The 18,965-nt window shown below is 39.2% G+C and overlaps 1 protein-coding gene across 2 annotated transcripts in view; it reads left to right on the top strand.

The window, feature by feature from the left end:
* Nucleotides 1-18,965, top strand: part of camsap2 (calmodulin regulated spectrin associated protein family member 2) — a 39,406-nt gene that overhangs the window by 933 nt on the left and 19,508 nt on the right. For both annotated transcript variants that reach the window (XM_011473959.3, XM_011473958.3), the window contains exons 2-4: nt 2,682-2,941; nt 16,420-16,581; nt 17,430-17,510. In XM_011473959.3, the coding sequence (XP_011472261.1) occupies nt 2,682-2,941; nt 16,420-16,581; nt 17,430-17,510 (503 nt within the window). The remainder of the gene's footprint in view (nt 1-2,681; nt 2,942-16,419; nt 16,582-17,429; nt 17,511-18,965) is intronic.

The following is an 18,965-nucleotide window of genomic DNA, read 5'->3' as shown; positions in this document are numbered from 1 at the left end:
AAAATATTTAAATTGTATTCCCCCAAAGGCAGATTAATACAAAAATCCTTTAAAAATGATAGTCAATTCAATTACAGAATGAGATGGAAAAAATAAACCTAAAGCCTTTTTGACAGATGTGCAATGGATGACAAGACCTTTAATAATAGTTTATGTTTGGTCTGTCCAGGCTACAGCTAAAAGGCAAATAACAAAACCACTTAGCCCTCCCCTCAAGGTACATTTATTTTAGAAATTGCAATGATTTGCACAGAGTCGAGTGCATCTGGTCTGAAACAACCCACCCAGTTTAGTTTGTTTGTCCATCCCTTCTGATTATAATATAATGGCAAACAAGACATCCTTTGCTCTTCTGTGTTGTATTTTCAATTAGGACTGAATGAAATGGGCTGATTCCAAAAATACTGTCTTCCCATTGGGAGTGGGAGGGAGGGAGGGAGGGAGAGGACAGGCCCCTCTGCAGATCCCAGCCTACGCTGCTCTCAATACTCCAAATCCATCTTCTCCCATTACAATAGTGCAGACACGTATCCAGAATACGAATCCAAATCCATGGAAAAAGCTAGTTGCACAGCAGATGTCCTCCTGACGGAAGATGTTAATGCAGAACACGTTTAATGTTCAGAAAACAAGCTCAGATGGTAATTATTTTGACTTGAAGCAGGCTTGTTTAATAAAGTGTAACAAAAAGGGAAAAGTAATCATGTGGAATTCCCTTCAAAACCCACTTGGTAAGTCAACTGCAGATATCATCTGCTGGCTGTTGGTGAATGTGAAATATATTTGCACAGATAATCAAGCTTAAGGAAAGAATATTGATATTTAAAGATGAAAAACCTGACTACAATTTCTTTACAGTATGTGGGAAAACATATTTGTTTCACCTCCATGTTAAATGCTGTCTGTGTGTGTGTATGTGTGTGTGCGTTGGGTTTATGTACACTTACACTGTAATTACAGAGGAAACATACTGGTCAAGCTGTCCATACTGTTACTGGTCAGTTTAGGCCTGTGATTGACATTGTGTATCAGCGGATAGGCAGTGGTATTGATCAAATCTTAGCCTGCGTCACTAAATTCCTTATGTCTCTTCCTGATGTGTAAACACACAGTTCAAGGATTAGAGTTTCGACCTATTCATCTGATGCCAACTCAAAACTGTACGGCTGGTTGGCTCCAATATTGCTCGCCGTTTTTGTTGCACCGGAAATGTTACCTTCTGGGTTGTAAGGAGCTGTGAGTAAGGTGGAGAGAGTGTAATGGATGATGGGACGGGAGGGAGGGGGGATCTTACTCCAGGTCAACAGTCCTGCCCAAAATCCAGTTGAATTTCTAATGAACTGCTGCCGCATGGCAGAAACTATGCCATAATAAGCAGCACCGTTTTTTTTCAAATTTTGGCTAAAAACGATATAATAAACAAAAAAAAAAAAACTCTGGGAAGGCTTTTACAATAGATCAAAGATGGTCAGAATGAGACTTTTTTTCTTCTTGCTGTGTTGTGTTTGTATAATTTACAGAAGAAACATGCTGATGATGCTATGTGTAGTTGTCTTCTACACTGACGGAGTAAATCTTAATATATCCATACTGTTTCTAGTCAGTTAGAAGCTACGCACACACCAGGCACTTGACGTGCATTCAAGAGCGTGTGTGTAGCCCATAGTGTTCACGAGCAGGGAGGGACTTCTTCTTCTTCTGTTTCTATTATTTACTAGCACATGTCCGCCAACTACAGTGAGGAGAGGCTTGGTATGAAATGTCAAAACAGTGCAAACCTCTCAAAGTTTGCTCCAGGCTTTTTTTTTCACAGCTTGATTCTGATAAATTAAAGACTTGGTGTCATAGAATTCCAGCCAGGCACAAAATGCAATTATTCATTTCTCCTCCATGATCAATTTTATAAAATGTTGGCACTTCCTGTGACATTGTGTGTCGGATGATGGGCAGCAAGCACCATTGATAAAATCTCAACCTGCATCACTCAATTCCTTATATCTTCCTGTGTAAACACGCCGTTCAGTGATTCAAGTTCCGATCTATTTATCCGACTTTCTGTGGATCCTTAAGTGTGTGCAGATATTTCCACTCTTGACACAGGATCTATAGCCCAGTTTGGAAAGGAAAACTCTAAATAGAGTACAGTTTCATTATGTTTAGCAAACACTAGAACGACAAACGCGGTCCAAAAGCAATAAAACATAGTGGGCTAAAATCAATCGCAGAGCGTCCCGGTGCAGTGGGCTTCCCTGAGTTGATGAACGCACACGCTCACACGAAGACCCCCTTTGATGAGGCAGGCTGTGAGAAGGATGCTCCCAGGGTGCTGGAAGCTGCAGCGATAGAAACTAGATGAATTGATCGGGTTCTGTACCTCCTGCAGTTGCTATAGCAACGGTGAGGTCTAGTCACACACACGTTCATTTTAGAATGCTTTCAAATGGTACGAATGAAAAGTGGTTATTTTAAATTATGAGCATTATCAGCGACAGCTGGCTCCGTCTAATGTAGTCCAATTATGCCGAATGCAAAAATCTAAAAAAAGAAGAAAAAAATAGCAGATTATATTATATCATATTTTTATTGAATTTAAATGTAACTTACTCTTTTTATTCCAAATCGTTGTCTATAGTTGCCAAGTTATGCTCAACACCAGGTCTATGTCTTCTTCTTTTTTCTAGACAGCATCCCCACAGACTTGAAGAACCCTTTCTACACTGACCAGTATGAACAGGAGCATCTGAAACCTCCGGTGGCCAGCCTCCTGCTCTCTGCAGATCTCTACTGCAGGGCGGGCAGCCTCATCCTGAGGAATGATGCTGCCAAGCCGCTGCTGGGTCACGACGCCGTCATCCAAGCGCTGGCCCAGCGGGGTCTCTATGTCACCGACCAGGACAGACTGGTCACTGAGAGGGACCTACGGAAGAGGCCTCTGCAAATGGTGAGAAACCTTTTGTATGGTCCTAGTTTTAAGGCATTTTAAGGCTCCGTGCTTTAAATGACAATCCCTGCTGCAGAGTCTTCTGACACGTCTTTGTCACATAGATTGTGATTCTGTTTTATTTTTTCTTTCAGCACTGAGTCATGCTTTCACACAAACACTTTCCTCCTGCTATGTTTGCATGTAATGTTTTTTAATCTGTAATTGCACAGGTTAAGGTGCAAAGATTCAGAAACTAGAAGTTGCATATTTACATAAACATTCTTACAGAAAATGAAGGCTTTATTATTGTGACAATGCTTTTATTGAGCTGTAATTATTTTACATGTATAAATTATGAAAAAAAGTAAGCCAATAATATATTTTACATTTTTTACAACTTTTTTAGAAGTGATTTCAACTCCCAGCTTTGCACTCTGACAGTCACTTAGCGTGTTGCGTTTTTGTGTTCTGCATAAGAGTAAAATGTAAAGCGCACATCTACACTTCCAAGATTTTTTTGTTTGGCGTCTCAGTCTGTCTCTTGGTAAACGGCCTAATGGATTACTGTTAGTCTACTCATTATTTTGGGGCAAAAACCCAATAGGAGGCGTTAGTGCTTCAGTGAATAGCAATTGAGAAGCCATTAACACCCAGTAGGCCTGCAGTCTGTTTGTACATCCATGCTGGTTTTAATCTGTCTTCTATGTAAAGTCAGACGTTATTTAACTTTTGTGGGTTTCGCATTTAAAAACCTCATTTGTCAAGAGGTTTGTGTTTCTGTATGGCTTCACTTCTTTGCCTGCTGTGACCGTCTGTAGGATTCAATTTTTTATTATTCTTTTAATTTGTGACTAAGAGCAAAAAGAAAAAGGATTAACATTCTTCTCCAACATTTGTACGTTTTAGAAGAGTGATTGTATGCTTTTCTGTATGGGACAGACTTTTTTTAGTGGAAGAGAAGATAAAACTGTTAGGAACTCATAGGGTGACACCTTTGCACAGCAGCTGAGAATGCGCTTAAAACTGTGAAGTCATCCCTATTTAATGAAATATCTGCAAAGAGTTATTCACATAAAAATACTTAAAGGTATTTGCTGCAAAAGTGAGACCTGCTGTTGTTATATTGAGTTGCTATTTTGAAAGGCCTGATCTGTTGCAACTAATAATTCCCTTTCAAAGCTCTGTTGGAAGATGTGGTAGGTCTTGGTAAACTGGCATAAACACATGCAGCAAACTGATCAATGTGATAAAAAAATGAAAAAAACAGGTTTCCTTTATTGTAAAATGACCGTTAGGTGTGGATTCATGATATTTAAGGCAATTACGTTTTGATGAATTTGGCTTAAAATGTTTCACAGCACATCTTTTTTTTTGGAGCTTGGCAAAAGCAAGGCCTTTTTTTTTATACTTTAATGGCAGTTTTGCCAACAAGGTGAAACTAGATTATTCACACATGAGCACAATGATGGCAGACCTTACTAAATCTCCTATAATATGAATGACTTTCTACATTTTCAGAGTTTTTCTTAGGCGTGTAACAATTTTATCAACAATTCGATTTATATTCCGACAATCCAACCAGATTGATCTGTTCGAGGCAAGTTGTTAATAGAATTGTCCTATACTGAATTTATTATATTGATATTGGAAAATAACATTAGGATTGATGCATGATAGGTTTATTCTACTGTAACGTTAAAACAACCAAGTGCATCACAGCAGAAAAACACACGTGTGATGACAGCCATCGGTCCAGTCCAATGTGTGGAAACACTTTGAATTTAGCAAAGACGTGACCATACAGCAGTGCTTCTCAAATAGTGGGGCGCGCCCCCGATGCGATGTCAGGGGGGCGCGCAGTAGTAGCGGTTTTAGGCACAGGTAATACGGGCAATAGGCCGGGCCACAAATTTAACGGGGGGCGATGGCGGCAAGCTCAGTGCTTGGAAAAAAATCTGCGCCACTATTGGTTTCGTATTATCTGTTCTATGACAGAGTTTGTAACAGCCTGAAAATATGAACTGCCGTCCCTGCAGTTGCTCCCGTCTCCTGACACACGCGGCTGGCGTGTGTGAGAACGAAAGGGGAGGGGTAGTGGGCTCAGGTTGCCAGGTGGAACGCGGACGCGGAGCGCTGCCTCCATTACGCAACACCAGGATCATGGCGTGCCTTTAGATTCCTCATCTCATGCTAATAATGTCATTCTTAATGAACTATTGTAGACATTTTGATTACTTGTCTTTATTTTCCATAAATGTATTCTTTGCCTTCTTTTCGTTTAGTTGGTGTCAGTATTTGACATAAAGACAGCAGGTAATGCAGGAAAACAGCTGCTTTATGAGATCATAAATAGATCATTTAGAAAAAAAATCAGCACAATGTTTTTTACCTATTTCTTCAGACTAAAAAGGTTAAATATATTGGTGCTGCTGTGTTAATGTTTCAGTTTACATTTATTATTATTAATTGATTGAATTATTTTTCTCAGCATCAAATGGTTCAGTTGGTCAAAAGGTTTCTAGTTTAAATAAGGAATGACAGATTTTTTATTTCAAGCACTTTAAGCTTCTTTTCTGTTTTAGACTATAACAGGGTTTCTGTGTGGCTAAATAAAGTTACCGTAATATTTATTAAAAGTGGATCTATATTGCTTTTTTCTTTTGTTAATGTTAAAAGATACAATTTTAGGTATACTTACACAATAGATAGATACTAACCTAATATATTGTCACTGCGTGAGTGTGTATGTGGGGGGTTGGGGGGGCGCAAAACATTTTCTTTTTCCTAGGGGGGGCCTTGCAAAAAAATAATTGAGAAGCACTGCCATACAGTGTGGTAGAATGTTCTAATACAGTTTTTCTCAGTTGCTTTAGTACAATTCTCAGATCAGAATGAAATTCCCAAAACTATTTGTTCAATCTTCACATCATGATGTCACTTGTGCTCATCATATAAGCAGTTTCTCACTTCTTTGAAATAGTTGCAATTGCTTTGGTACATCCATTCAAATGATTATGTACAATTCTCTGCTCTTTGCTACATTATCAATTGTTTATATCATGTTGATCAAAATGTATTATGTAGTTCACTGTGCAATAGTCTTACTCCTCAAAACACCTAGTCATTAGTTCATTGTATAAGTCATTAACTGCAAAATGGTTGACCAAGTTGTCATAATGTGACAACCATATTTCGCTGCATTGCAAGAGAGGATATTCGCTGTGATGTGGATGAGAATTTGTGGCCTAACATACAGGAACGACAAGAGGTATAGGAAGACCACACCAATTCCTAATGCACTTCCTGTGCTGTTGTACAGAATATTGTCCTATCTTTTTTTCCCTTTGTGTTACTGTTTGCAGTGGGTTTTTTCTGTGTTGGTATGACATGGTCTGTCAACAAATTACAATATGAACAATAAAAGTGTAAATGTGAATCTTGTCTAGTCTCTTGCAATCAAACAAAAAAGGTGTAACTTACATTGTACAATAATTGTCATCCAAACTTTAGCCATAGTTCACATCAGAACCTCCCTCTAAAGTACACAGTTATATTGACAACATGACTAAGTCATTTGACTGTCTTGTTGGTAGACAATGACACAAGGACTTGACATTCTGATGACACTGACATGTTCAATGACAAAGACTTAGTTTTGAGAGATGAACTAAAGATTTTGAGCAAGTTACAGGCTTTTGCAAGAAATCCATAGTGTTTTGCTGTTTGCACAAATTGTTTTGAGAAACGCACACACGTATTTGCAAACTTCAATTCTGATCTGAAAATTGTACTAAAGCGACTGAGAAAAACTGTAATGTTCTGTTTGGATTATTTTGATGTGGGAAAACAACAGTGGGCTGGACTTTAGGAAACTAAAATGTGAATGGATTTGCCATTAATTCTTATTTACTTGTTTGTTTATTACACATATTGAATTTACCCTTGATTATCTTGTAAGAAATAGAAGGAATCTGGAAAACTTCACCTGCACTGTTCAGTACACAAGTATTTATCTTTGAGTCACACTGGTTAAATATTTGAAGATGTTCTGGATGGATTTTAGGTCAGCGAATGAGATCGTTCAAAATAAATCAATATCAACTACGAAACATATGAGCAACCACAAATCATGATATAAATCGAATTGTTGTTAAAATGCATTGTTCCACCCCTACCATATCTTATTACACAAAGCACAAAAACAAGCCAAAATGGATTTCTATTTTAAAGTAAGAAGGCTATCTTGACACTAAAAGGAGGATTTTAAACTTTAGTAAAGAAACAAAGCTCTAACCTACCAGCAGTGAGAACTTTTAGCAGCATTGAATCCTTTTTCATGCACAACTTTATGTAAGTATGTTTAAATTTTCGGAATAAGCAAATGGAGATGTTGTTCAAGACTCCACTAGTGGATCAGTCAGCAGAAGTGTCAGATCGGTGTATGTCTGGCATAACTCGGAAATGCATATGCTGACATTTTCACTGGGTTGCCAGTTTTAGTTGCCCTGCAGTCCTTCTTTCATGCACCCCCCCATCTCTCTTTTGTTGTCATCTTCTGCCCTCTCATCCCTCTGTCTGCTGCCATGTGACTGTTTCCTGCACGTGAAGATGCAGAATCCACATCGCAGTTACCGCCAGCTCTTCCGCCCACACACATGTTCCATATCACAGGTTCTCTTATCCACCTGAAAGGCTCCCAACGAATAAAGGCGATAGGAGGATGTGGGTGGGAAGTCTGAAATAATGACTCCAACATTACTAATCACACCAAGCAAGCGCTGCTTGAAGGGCAGGAATTAGTAAAAGCGGTTCTGATTTTTGTCAACACACTGGTTTTAGCTGTTTCTGTTTTTGTGCTATGATGCATTTAAAAACCCAACACAGTATTGTGTTTCTCGATTTAAGAAGGTGGTACTGAAGTAAAAGTACTTGATTCGTTACTTGAATATGGTTCAAGTTTAGTTTGTGTTTGGTCAAAGCAATGGTGGAGTATGCTAGGTTATTTTAGAAAAACTGTAGATCTGATTAACTGCTGCAGCTTTCAATAAACACTGAAATCTGCAGCAAAAATTAAGCAGATATCAAATGTCCATATCTCCAGTCCAAAAGCTCTTATTTAGCTTCCAGAAAAAAAAAATCCAATTTGTCTTTAACTTTGAAAGACCGTATTAGACTCAAATTCTTTAAAAAGCAATAAAGCTCCTGTTTTTTAATTAGCTACATTTTTGTTAAAACCGTCAAAATGTGCATTTTTGGATCTGATGATAGAATTAGATGAAACACCAACACATAGAATGCAACTTCTCAATCCCAGTGCTATGGTTTATAGTAACAATGTGCAATACTTCATACCAATTCACAACTACCATAGAATACACTTCTCCCTTATCCTTCCTCTCTTATGCTGCTCGTAACCCCCAATGGGCAGGCACTTGGTTTCCATGGTTGCACTCCAATGATATGTGCGTTAAAGGAGTGGGTGGTGCCTGCATATGTGGTGTGTGCACTGCATTTTCTTCATGTTCTCGTTTGCATCAAGTGTGAGCATCTTCAGGCTATGATGGAGAGAATACAAAAAAGGTTGGATGCATGCAGCCTGTTTACGGCATAAACAATTATCCACAGAGCTGTCATGAGTGTTAAACAGAAAGAAAAACCCTTCAGCAACAATATGAGCTCAGACGTGCTGAGGCAGCAAGAGTCCAGTCAGCCACAGCAAAGTTGCAGCCAGTTTGCAGTGCAAAGACAACTCTAACCCACTTGCATTATAAAAATGTGGAGGAACCTTGTGTATGGTCATCTTATAGCCTGATAGCATCTGTCTGTTATACTTTGCACTTGAGTGTGTTTTAGTCGATATTAAGATTTAAAGGGCCTATATCAGGCTTTCTTAAGCCTTTCAGAGTAAACTATATCCATATATATGATAATATGTTACCTTTGGCCCTCTAAAGAACAGTGTTTTATTAAATATTTGTTATTTTTTCAGCCCTTTTCCTACCAGGAAGTAGGATGACTCGATCTCTGAGGCTCCGCCTTTCACTCCGTGTGGGTGTCGCCAATTTCATGGCGTCAACCTAGAGCAACCTCAACAGCGTGTTTGCGTTTCACCCACGAAAACCAAAAACATCCGAACTTTTGCAATGATGGGTGTGCTTATTGTGCAAATAAAATGAAAGGGTTTTGCCGATCACTACTAGCTCCGTGGAGAAAGTGTGTGTGTTAGACTGGGGGCGGTGCTGGCAGCGCAGACTCTTCCTGGAAGGGGCTGTTCCCCACTATGTGACTTCATAGTATGAGAACCCACTCGTTTTTGTAGGTTGGGAGGGGCTGGTACTTAGAGCACAGGATTTTAGAGGAATACTCAGAAATGCGTGTACGGACCAAAATACACTTAAAAGCTCAAAAAATGTATTTTACATGACATAGGCCTTTTTCTTTTCCTAAATGTTTTCACTTAGATGATAAGCAAAACAATTCAATTAAATTCATTTAGGGCCAATTTTGGAGCCATGACTTATATTACCATTCTCAACATTTCTTTTCTTTTTCCGAAAACATAACTAAGTATCTAACAAGACACAAAACGGGGAACAGCGGATGCATTATTATAGAGGAAGGGAAGTTAAAAAAAAGGGTGGGGGTGGGGGGTTCAGGGATTCATTTATTTTCATTATAATTACAAGTCAGACATGTTCATTACTTCCATTTGTTGCAAGTGATCAACAGAATATCCATTGTGACCATATCTTCAAAAATTTGGGCAACTGCATCCGAAGTGAATAGGTTAGTCTTTCCATCTGGCAGATTTCATTTACAATGTCTATCCAATTGTCCAAGCTGGGATCAGTGGGGAGGAGCCAGTGTCTAGTAACTGCTTTTTACCAGCAGTTATTAGTATTCTGAATACATTTTCATTGGTAGGTGGAAGTTGTTTCTTATCTAAAATCAGACTTTTTGGTGTTTTTAACATGTTCTTGTGGCATTTTTCTCATGATGGAATACATGTATAGAATTTTTTCGTAAAATGGCATCTCTGAGTATTTCTTTACTCAAATTGAATCAGGGGCAGATGCAAAAGTGTAGCTGGAAAACGCTTGTAAGTGTAACGTAGAATCTACTACGGCAAGCCAAAAGCTCCCCGCTGCAATCCATTCTAATGCTTGAATTCGACTAGATCTATGGACGTCTTCGTTTTCGTCGTCTGAGCTGGCATCTGGCTCAAAACTGTACGGCTGGATAGCTCCAACGTTGCTCGCTAATGTTAGGTTGGGGGTGTGAGAGGCTGTAAGTTAGCGGGAGAGAGTGCAAACAGATGGAGGGTGGGAAGGGGTGTGGGCTTTCTCCCCATCAAGGGTCCCACCCACAATTGTGGTGAATTTCCAATGAACTCCTTCCGCTCTACAGAAACTATGTTTTTTTTATTTTCATTTAGGCCAGGGGTGTCAAACTAATTTTCACAGAGGGCCACATCAGCATAGCTGATGTCCTCAAAGGGCCAGATATAACTTATATATGTGACTAAATGTAATGAAAGATAAATATAACTACTCCTTAATGTTAAATAACTGATTATTTGTTTACTCTAACTTTTTAGCACTAATGCATAGTTGCACAATCCGATATTTCAAGTCTGATTCCCCCTAGATATTAATAAATACACACAAATTTTTATTTCTTTATTCCAAGAAAATAAAAACTTTTATGGGCCACATAAATTGACATGGCCGGCCACATTTGGCCCGCGGGCCTTGAGTTTGACACATGTGATTTAGGCTGAAAACTACGTTATCATAATTATTAGACCACTGGGAATAATTGGAGATCCAAAGATGATTGGGGTGGGACTTTAAAGAGGATTTCATCTGTCAAGTAAAGCAATTTTTCTCTGCATACTGTTCTTTTATTTAAATTTGTGTGAATTCTTTTTACTTGCAATCCATAAAACAGCACTATTTTAGTTTATTGAAAGCCAATTTGTCCCCATGAAAAGGTAAAATTTTGTTTTCAGAAGAAGCTGCATATGGCTACAGCCTCTGTAGAAAAGGAAAATGCTTCCAATCTAATTAATCAAAGGGCAATCACTTTTCTGTTTTGTAGTTTACTATAAAGGACAATATAATGATCATTTTGGTTGTTTGGCAAACATCCTTTTGGTTTAATTTAATTTTCAGATAGGAACTGAGATGTTCCACTTTGAATAAGCAATGTTAGCTCCTTTATTCAGAATGAGTGGTATTAGTATAGTCACATTAGTCTGATTAAACTCTTTCAAATATTCTTTACAATTCAAAGCAGAGATTTGTGACTAATGTTTTTTTTAGTCTGCAGTGGATTACAGACCCATAATGCAACAGTAATGAATTCAAGTGCAAAAATGCACATCCGATCCTGCCTTATCTCTGCTCTAACTACATACTTTGTGACTAAACACAAGCTCCAACCAAGTTACACAATCTGACAAAAACAAGAAAACTGTCCAAGACTCATAGCACATATTCATTTCAGCATCTCTAATCTAGTTTTACTGATGTCAGTCAATATTTCTGATGTCATTTTTTGTTTTACCTAAATAGTTCATTCTACACTTTTGGTCAGCAAAGCATGATAAAACGGATCTAATTTTTGACATCTCAAGCGTCAACAGCTCAAAACAAGTTAACCACTGTATAGATTTTTTTCAATTCTTTACAAAATTGTATTCTACTTTCCAACTTTATATGTTTCCTCCCAACTGTTCGTTTTTTGTTTGTTTGATTAAAAAGAAAAGTGCTTAACATAAGCCTCCTTACTTGTTATGCAAGATTAGATGAGAATAAGAAAGTTAAAATTCTGTAAGATTGTTAAAAAAATAAAATGCTTATTTTTAAAAGCAACAACAGAATTTATTAAGCAATACAGTTGGAAAACTGTACCAGACTTTGCCCTGCTATGCTAAATATAAGAAATCAGGAGCCAGTTCCACGCTGGATTTAACACAACTACATTTTCGATTCCCAAAATGCCAACTGCAAGGTCTCCTACCAGATTTAAAAAAAGAAAAGGGTTTGAAGTAGTAAACATTCCCCGCCTGTATCCTAAAGTCTACTGATTAATTAAGGAAACCTCAAAACTTGATTCCAAAAGCTCTTTGTGGTTAGGATCTTTTCCACCAACCCTCGAAGAAACTCTGTACTTCTTCAAGGACACGATGTTTTTTAGTGTTTACAGCTTTTTATAGATAATATAGCTGATCTATTATTGTCATTTATGAAAGTTTACTGTATCCATAGGAACAATTAAAAACTTTTGGAACCTTCAAAGGTCAAGAGAGGAAGACAGCTAAGTGAATTTTCATGTCCAGCTGAGTTGGCGTGAGTTTACCTGAAGCCAGATGCCTTCAGCTTGTCATCTGCTGCAGCATTAGGCCTGAACTTTAAGATTCTTAACGGTAAGAGCAGGCAGCATTTAAATATTACATGACCCTCTGATCTAAAATTACACCACCTGTGTGTACCTGTGTCAGGCAAACTGCAGGGGACTCAATGTGGGAGAAACAGAATGACCTCCTGCTTCCATCTGTCTTTTCCTTTTCTCTATTGGTTTGTTTTTAAGGCATTTGCAGATCATTAGTTTGACATGAGTGACATGCGTTGGAAAAGTGTGGTATAAATAAAGGTTGATTTGATTGGTTATGTTTATTGCCGACCTATAAGACTTCCCAGATTGTCATGGTAAAAATGTTTATGTAAATCATATCTCATACTAAAAAAACTACTATGTCATACAGTCAAAATCTTTAAATAAATTTATAGACAAGAGCTTGGAAGAGTTGACCATTTTTTCCAAAATAAAGTTTATTAAAGATGTATTAACATGTCTGTTTCCTTACCATGCACTTTTATATACAATATGCTCAGTCTTAGCTACATTTTCAGCATCAATGACTTTTCCCCCAGAAAGTCATGATGCACCAGTACAATGAAAACACGATAATGACCTTGAAGAACAATCTTCTTAGAGCTTTAGAAGTCTTCACAATGTTTAGGGACGCAATCAGCTTGGAGGAACGGGCTTAAACTTTGTCTATTGGTTACTATTATGACTGTACTTATGACTGTACATTACACATAAACCTCGTTTATCAAATGCTATTGAATAAAGTTTTTAAAAAAATGTTGTCGCCAGTTGCTGCAATTTTGGAAACATTGAAATCATGTGAAATAAGAGATATGAATCATTTTTCCAAATGTTAGGCAAATCTGTTTTAGTAAGAGAGGCTGTTACTTGTTCTGGCCATTAGGGCTTTTTCTTTCTTATTATCAAAGTCCTTGTTTGTCATTTAAACATCCTAGCCCTCACTAAAGCCTCTTGTGTATGTCAGGTAGGTTTGTACTCATGGTCAGCTGATCCTAAATGTGAATGTCACTCACTGTTGAACATTTTAAAGGGAATCAAATAATGATCGTTGTTTTGTGTCGTGCACATCATGCTTGAAAGTCCCTTTATCAGTTTATTTCCAGAGTTAGACTCATTAAATCAGACAGTTGTGCCTGTTTAGGGCGGTCGTGGTGCAGAAGGGCAGTCAGCCTCTGATTGGAAGGCTCAGTTCCCGCCGTGGCTGCCCATGTGTCGAAGCATCCTTGGGCAAGACGCTGAACCCCACATTGCTCCTGCTGGTTATAGGTAGCGCCAGTGTTCGGCATTAGTGTGAATGTTTGTGTGCATGGCTGAATGGGACTGTAACTGTAAAACACTTTGGGCCTTCGAGGAAGGTAGAAAAGCGCTATACTAATAAATACCATTAAGTATTTGTTTTTTTGGTCACCAAAACCATTGTACTTAACTTTGATTTCTTTTTTTATTTCTGTTTTTGTGGCAAACATATATTTTCCAAACAGCAGTGGATTGTTTAATTATTTCACAATTTGGGACTTGTTGCCAAACATTGTGCATAATCTTAATGATCCCTACATATTAAGCCTCTGGTCTTGGAATAACTACCTGTGCTCTGTAAATAGTGTGTTGTCAGTCAACATGAAAAGAGAATTTAAATTTGGTAAAGACGATTAAAACTTCCTCTTATTTCCTCTTATTTTTTTAATTTATTTATTTATTTATTTTTTATTTTTATTTTTTATAACTTGTCCTGTCCAACAGCTAGGCAGGCAGATGAGAGCTGAGGGCCTCTTGTGTTGGACATATTTTACTTTAACAATAGGGGTTATTAATCTTCAGACAAACCAGAGGTATGTCTGAATAAACCCCTTTTGTAATTGAGGCCAAACTTTATTTATTTCAACCATGTTTGAAAAATTTTGGGTGTTGGACCGGACGGAAAAGGAAAGAAGGGAAGAAAAAGGGAGGGATGTTAGAGAGAGAGGGGGGTAGGAGGGTGATAATGGGAGGGGAGGGGGGATAAGACCATGAAGCAGCATAAAGCAACAAGTTTACTGGTTGTTTATCATTACGGTAAGGTTCAAATGTAGTACAAAAAGGGCGGGGCCTGTCCACACACACACTCGAATGTTATCAACACACCTGTTAGCTGCAAAAATGTCCACATGTCGACATGCACACAAAACAGATAGTGTTCACACGCATACTTATGCCTTAAAACCAACTAGTGTGAAATATTTCAGTCATTCAATCATGCAAACTGTTAGTGCAAAGGTGAGCTAACACCTGTGCTCAGGTGAGTTTTTATGTTCTTCTAAAATGGATGGTGGAACGTGAGAAGAAGGAGGGAGCCATCCCCACCCCAAGACCCCCGCCGCAGCAGCAGCGGCAGCCGGAATCCCCCCAACGCCACACGGGAACAGGCAGGGAACAACCGCCCCCCGGGGCGACCAAGACCGCCACCCAGGCCAGGGCCAGCAGGACCGCCGCAAGGCCCCCAGAGCCAGAGAGCAGGGAGGCGCGGAGGGAAAGAGAGTGCCGCCCCAGCCCAACCAGGAGAGCAGCCCCCCCCCCGCCACGCCGGGAGAGCCCAACGCAGGGCCCCACCGGAGAAGGACGCCCACAGCCCCAGACGAGCACCCCATCACCACCCAGGAGTTCCGGGCATCCCCCCGCCCCAACCCCAGGTACGAGCCAGGACCCCTCAAGGGAGACCCGCTCCGCACTCCAGGCAGCCACCCACCCGGCCCACGGTTGGTCCAGGGAGGAGCAAGGCAGGGACCCGCAGCCCCCGCCCAGGAGGGGGGAACCCCGGGGAAAAAGGGGGCCCACAAGGGGTGTTGTAAATATGGCCCGACCAGGCTCGACCACAATTGGAAATTTGGCGGGGCCCAGCGCTCAGGGGCAAGGACCAGGACCCACCCCCAGGGACACGAACACCCCCGGCTCAAGTGTAATGTGAACCCTCCCACCTTGCGGAGAGAGCACCGCTGGGCCCAGGAAGCCGGCACCCAGGGGACACGGCCGCCGTCGCCAAGGGGCCCGCACCCCCCCCCCCCAGGGAAGGGGTAGGGGGCAGATGGTCCTAGGTCCCACCTTCCTTGCAAAATGTGTGTGCGTGTATGTGTGTTTGAGAGGGTGTGTGTGTGCATGTGTGTGTGTTTATGTTGGAATGTATATATTGAAGGGGGAGGGGTGTGTGTACTTATTTCCTCTTAAACCCCAGAAAATATAAAGCAGTATTCTCAAATTACTTTGCAGAATGATGAGAAGAGTGAGAGTAATTTGAGGGTTGCAACAATCTCTTGCCTTTTTTATAAATATGTGCTGAGGGTGGGGGGCGGTTATATTTTCCTTGAAAAATAATTGTCCAGCTCCAACCATTTTTTTGTAAACGGATAACACGATGCGAGGCTGTGGTTTGTTTTTACAGTGTTTGCACAAACTCAACGAAGTGCAGCAGGAAACAACATGGCACTGTGTTATTAAATGGGATTGGTTTTTCCTGCCAGCCCGACAAATTAGAGAAAGTGAAAATTAAACATTACACTAATTCTGATTAAGATAGGAAATTGATTTTAGAGCCCCAGATGCTCTGACATTTACCACTCTTACACTTAGAATGATTAAAGTTATTTTTGATGGTGTATTTCACACTTTTGATTCAGGCATAAGATGTGCAGCCTCCCACAATGGATGGCCTTTTATGAAGGCAACATTTCCATCTGAAAGAATTCACAATCAGTGATCCATTTTTAGTAATTCTGTAATAAAGGGTACATTCATGTGTTTGCCAGAGATATTACCATGAAAAAAGGACAAATGTAGATTGGAAAAGATGGCATGTGTAAGTTAATAAATGAGTAAACCACAGTGGTGTGTCAGACAAACCCAAGAGTCTTTTGTATTTAAAAAATTGTGTTTTTATTCTTTTTGCTTACTTATTGTTCTTTTTGCATACCTTTCAGTTGTTTGCAAACAAAACCAGATTTTATTCTACTAGCAGACCTCACTGACATTGAAGCAATATTAATATATTCAATTTATCTGCCTTAAAGCTTACAATTTTCTATCATCTAATTTTCCCTTTGTCTGTTTTCTTCTTTTTTTGTGTAAAGAGTGCCCACTTGGCAATGATCGACACTCTTATGATGGCATACACGGTGGAGACGGCGAGTGTGGAGAAGGTGACGGCCTGCATTCGTCAGTATTCATCATACAACCCTGAGGTGGATTCGCCGTATGACACGGAGGACGCAGTGACTTCCTGGATTAACACGGTCTGTACTGGTTATATGCATGCCAAGTTACACAGCTGTAAAAGCTGTAGTTTGAACACCATACTATTTTATAGTTACATTAACTTTATATTTAATTTAAATTCTTCCAGAGTCTTTGTAAAATGTTTGATCATTGGCTTGGCATGCATTTTTCATCAGTTAGATTAAGATAAAATGTTAGAGTAATGTAAAAACAAAAGTGCTTTATGTTCTAATGAAGTCAATATCTGGTATTCAGACTGTTCTTTGTTATATCCAGCTATGTTACAGATTGTGTTTTTCTTTCCTTGAATGCATGGAAGGAGCTGTTCACATGTAATGTATGCACAGATGGCTGTGGCTCCCCCATACAGTACTACAGAAACCGATCTGTTTTCATTCTCCTTGTTCAAACGCTGGGCTGCTTCCAGCTCGGAGCCTCACACGCCCTCACAGAGCAGGCGATGGCTGACAGGAAGGGTGGTCGTGTTGAGCTCCTGGCCACGCATATGCTCCTTTGTTGGAATGCATTTCCAGAAATGACCAAAATTCACAGCGGATTTTAGCCAACAAAGCTCAATCCAGTTTATTGGGAGCAAGTATGTTTTATTTTAATACAGCCAACATAAAATATATTGCTTGGTAAGCTTTAAGCACATTTACTTTATTTTTCATGGTTATTAAAAAAAGTAAAAGGACAAGTTAATAAGGATGGTGAATTAAAAAATGCAAAAGCTCCTATAAATATTACACTTTTGGATTAAAGCTTTTGGAGTAAAAGTACAAATAACAGACTAATTATTTAAAATGGTTAATTTAGCATGGAGACCATTTGGCCCTTTTAACTTTTGTTTGCCCCACTCTTTTAGGTGAATGAATGTCTGAAGGAAGTTGTTGCCCATGAGCAGAAAAAGGAGACGCAGAGTTCGGAGCCAGCTGGGAGTCCTCGGGTGAGTGTTTTCCTTTTCCTCTCCTCCCTCACCCGTAGCTCTCCTGATACTGCCATGTTTAGATGCCTGAGGGACAGTTTCAAGTAAGACAAGTAATATTATAAAGGATTTTCCTATTATAATTGCCTTTTAAATATGTATTTATCTCAGAACTGTCATTGTCATATGTGTGACTTGATCCCCTGACAGAACCTTATCAGCTTTAACTTCTGTCAGAAGAAAATCGGACTCACCCATCTGTGTTTTGGATTTATTTCAGCGAGTATTTAGTAACTCTTAAAAATTGGGCAATTAGTCATTTACCATGAAATATTTACTCACTTCATCTGCCCACTTTCTTCACCACAAGATCTGTGTTATTCCGTCGAGTATGATTTAATCCAGGGTGACCCTTGTTTGGTGTCTGAACCGGTTATATAACAGAATCTGGAATCAGCAGTATTTTCAGCGCTGTAAGACATCCCTGTCTGTGTGGGCCTGTCTGTTCATTATTTATGTGGTCTACCCCGAGTAATCTCTGTCTGCATTCTGTTGGGCCTTTATCGTCTATCTCTGATCCACTGAATAACAGCAAAATGAAAATAAGTGACAAAATATTACATTATGCTTAAAGTCCTATAAATCTCTGAAAAAGGGGTTTATTTGCTCACCTCTGGGTTTAAGCATTCATAAACATTCAGGTTGTTAGTACATGAGCTACATTAATCCTTGATATATAATTAGCATAATATCTTATTGGTATTTGCTGTGCAGATTATCAAAGGTTTGTTCAAGATCAAAACAGTTAAATTAAAAAGATTTTAGAGATTATTTTTGTACTTGGTATTAGAGTGTTTGACTGAGTTGGCAGCATTTCTACATTTGCCAAATTAAGTGATTTCTTTATTTTATATGGATTAAAGAAGAAAATCTTTCCCAGTACAGAAAGGTTGGTTGTGTTTGCATTTGAACGACACCTATTGAAAGACACATGGAGCCTCATCTGCTCTTTATTTAGTATTAAGATATGCACTTGCTTGGCCCTGGGCAGGAACCTTAATGCCATGTCGTTGGAACTTCCGCACAGATCATCATCTACACAAGACTTATTGTTTTATGTTGCCATCACAACTGCAAATCTTGCTGAAGGCACACCGTGTTCCCGTGTAAACTGCAGTGAAATTCATGGCTGCTGCAGACAAACATTTACCGATAAAACTAGTGTCTGCTTCTAGTTGCAGATCTGATTTGATTCTTTTAAAAAGGTGTCGTTTTTGCAATACATTAAACAGGTGGTTTTAGCCATCTAAGGACAACTGTGTAGGTTTAATCAGAGTTATGGGTGGTATTTGCAGGGGGAAAAAAAAGATAAACACAGCAAGGCAGGTTCAGGATTGAGAGGATAAGTTGTGAAAGGTGAATTTTGAATGATAAGATAAAAAAATAAAGTCACAAGTTGACTAACGTTTGTTATCA

This window comes from Oryzias latipes, chromosome 4, assembly GCF_002234675.1.
Source record: "Oryzias latipes chromosome 4, ASM223467v1".
NCBI lineage: Eukaryota > Metazoa > Chordata > Actinopteri > Beloniformes > Adrianichthyidae > Oryzias > Oryzias latipes.
The sequence above is the reverse complement of the archived record's forward strand: the minus strand, read 5'-3'. Positions and strand labels throughout refer to the sequence as shown.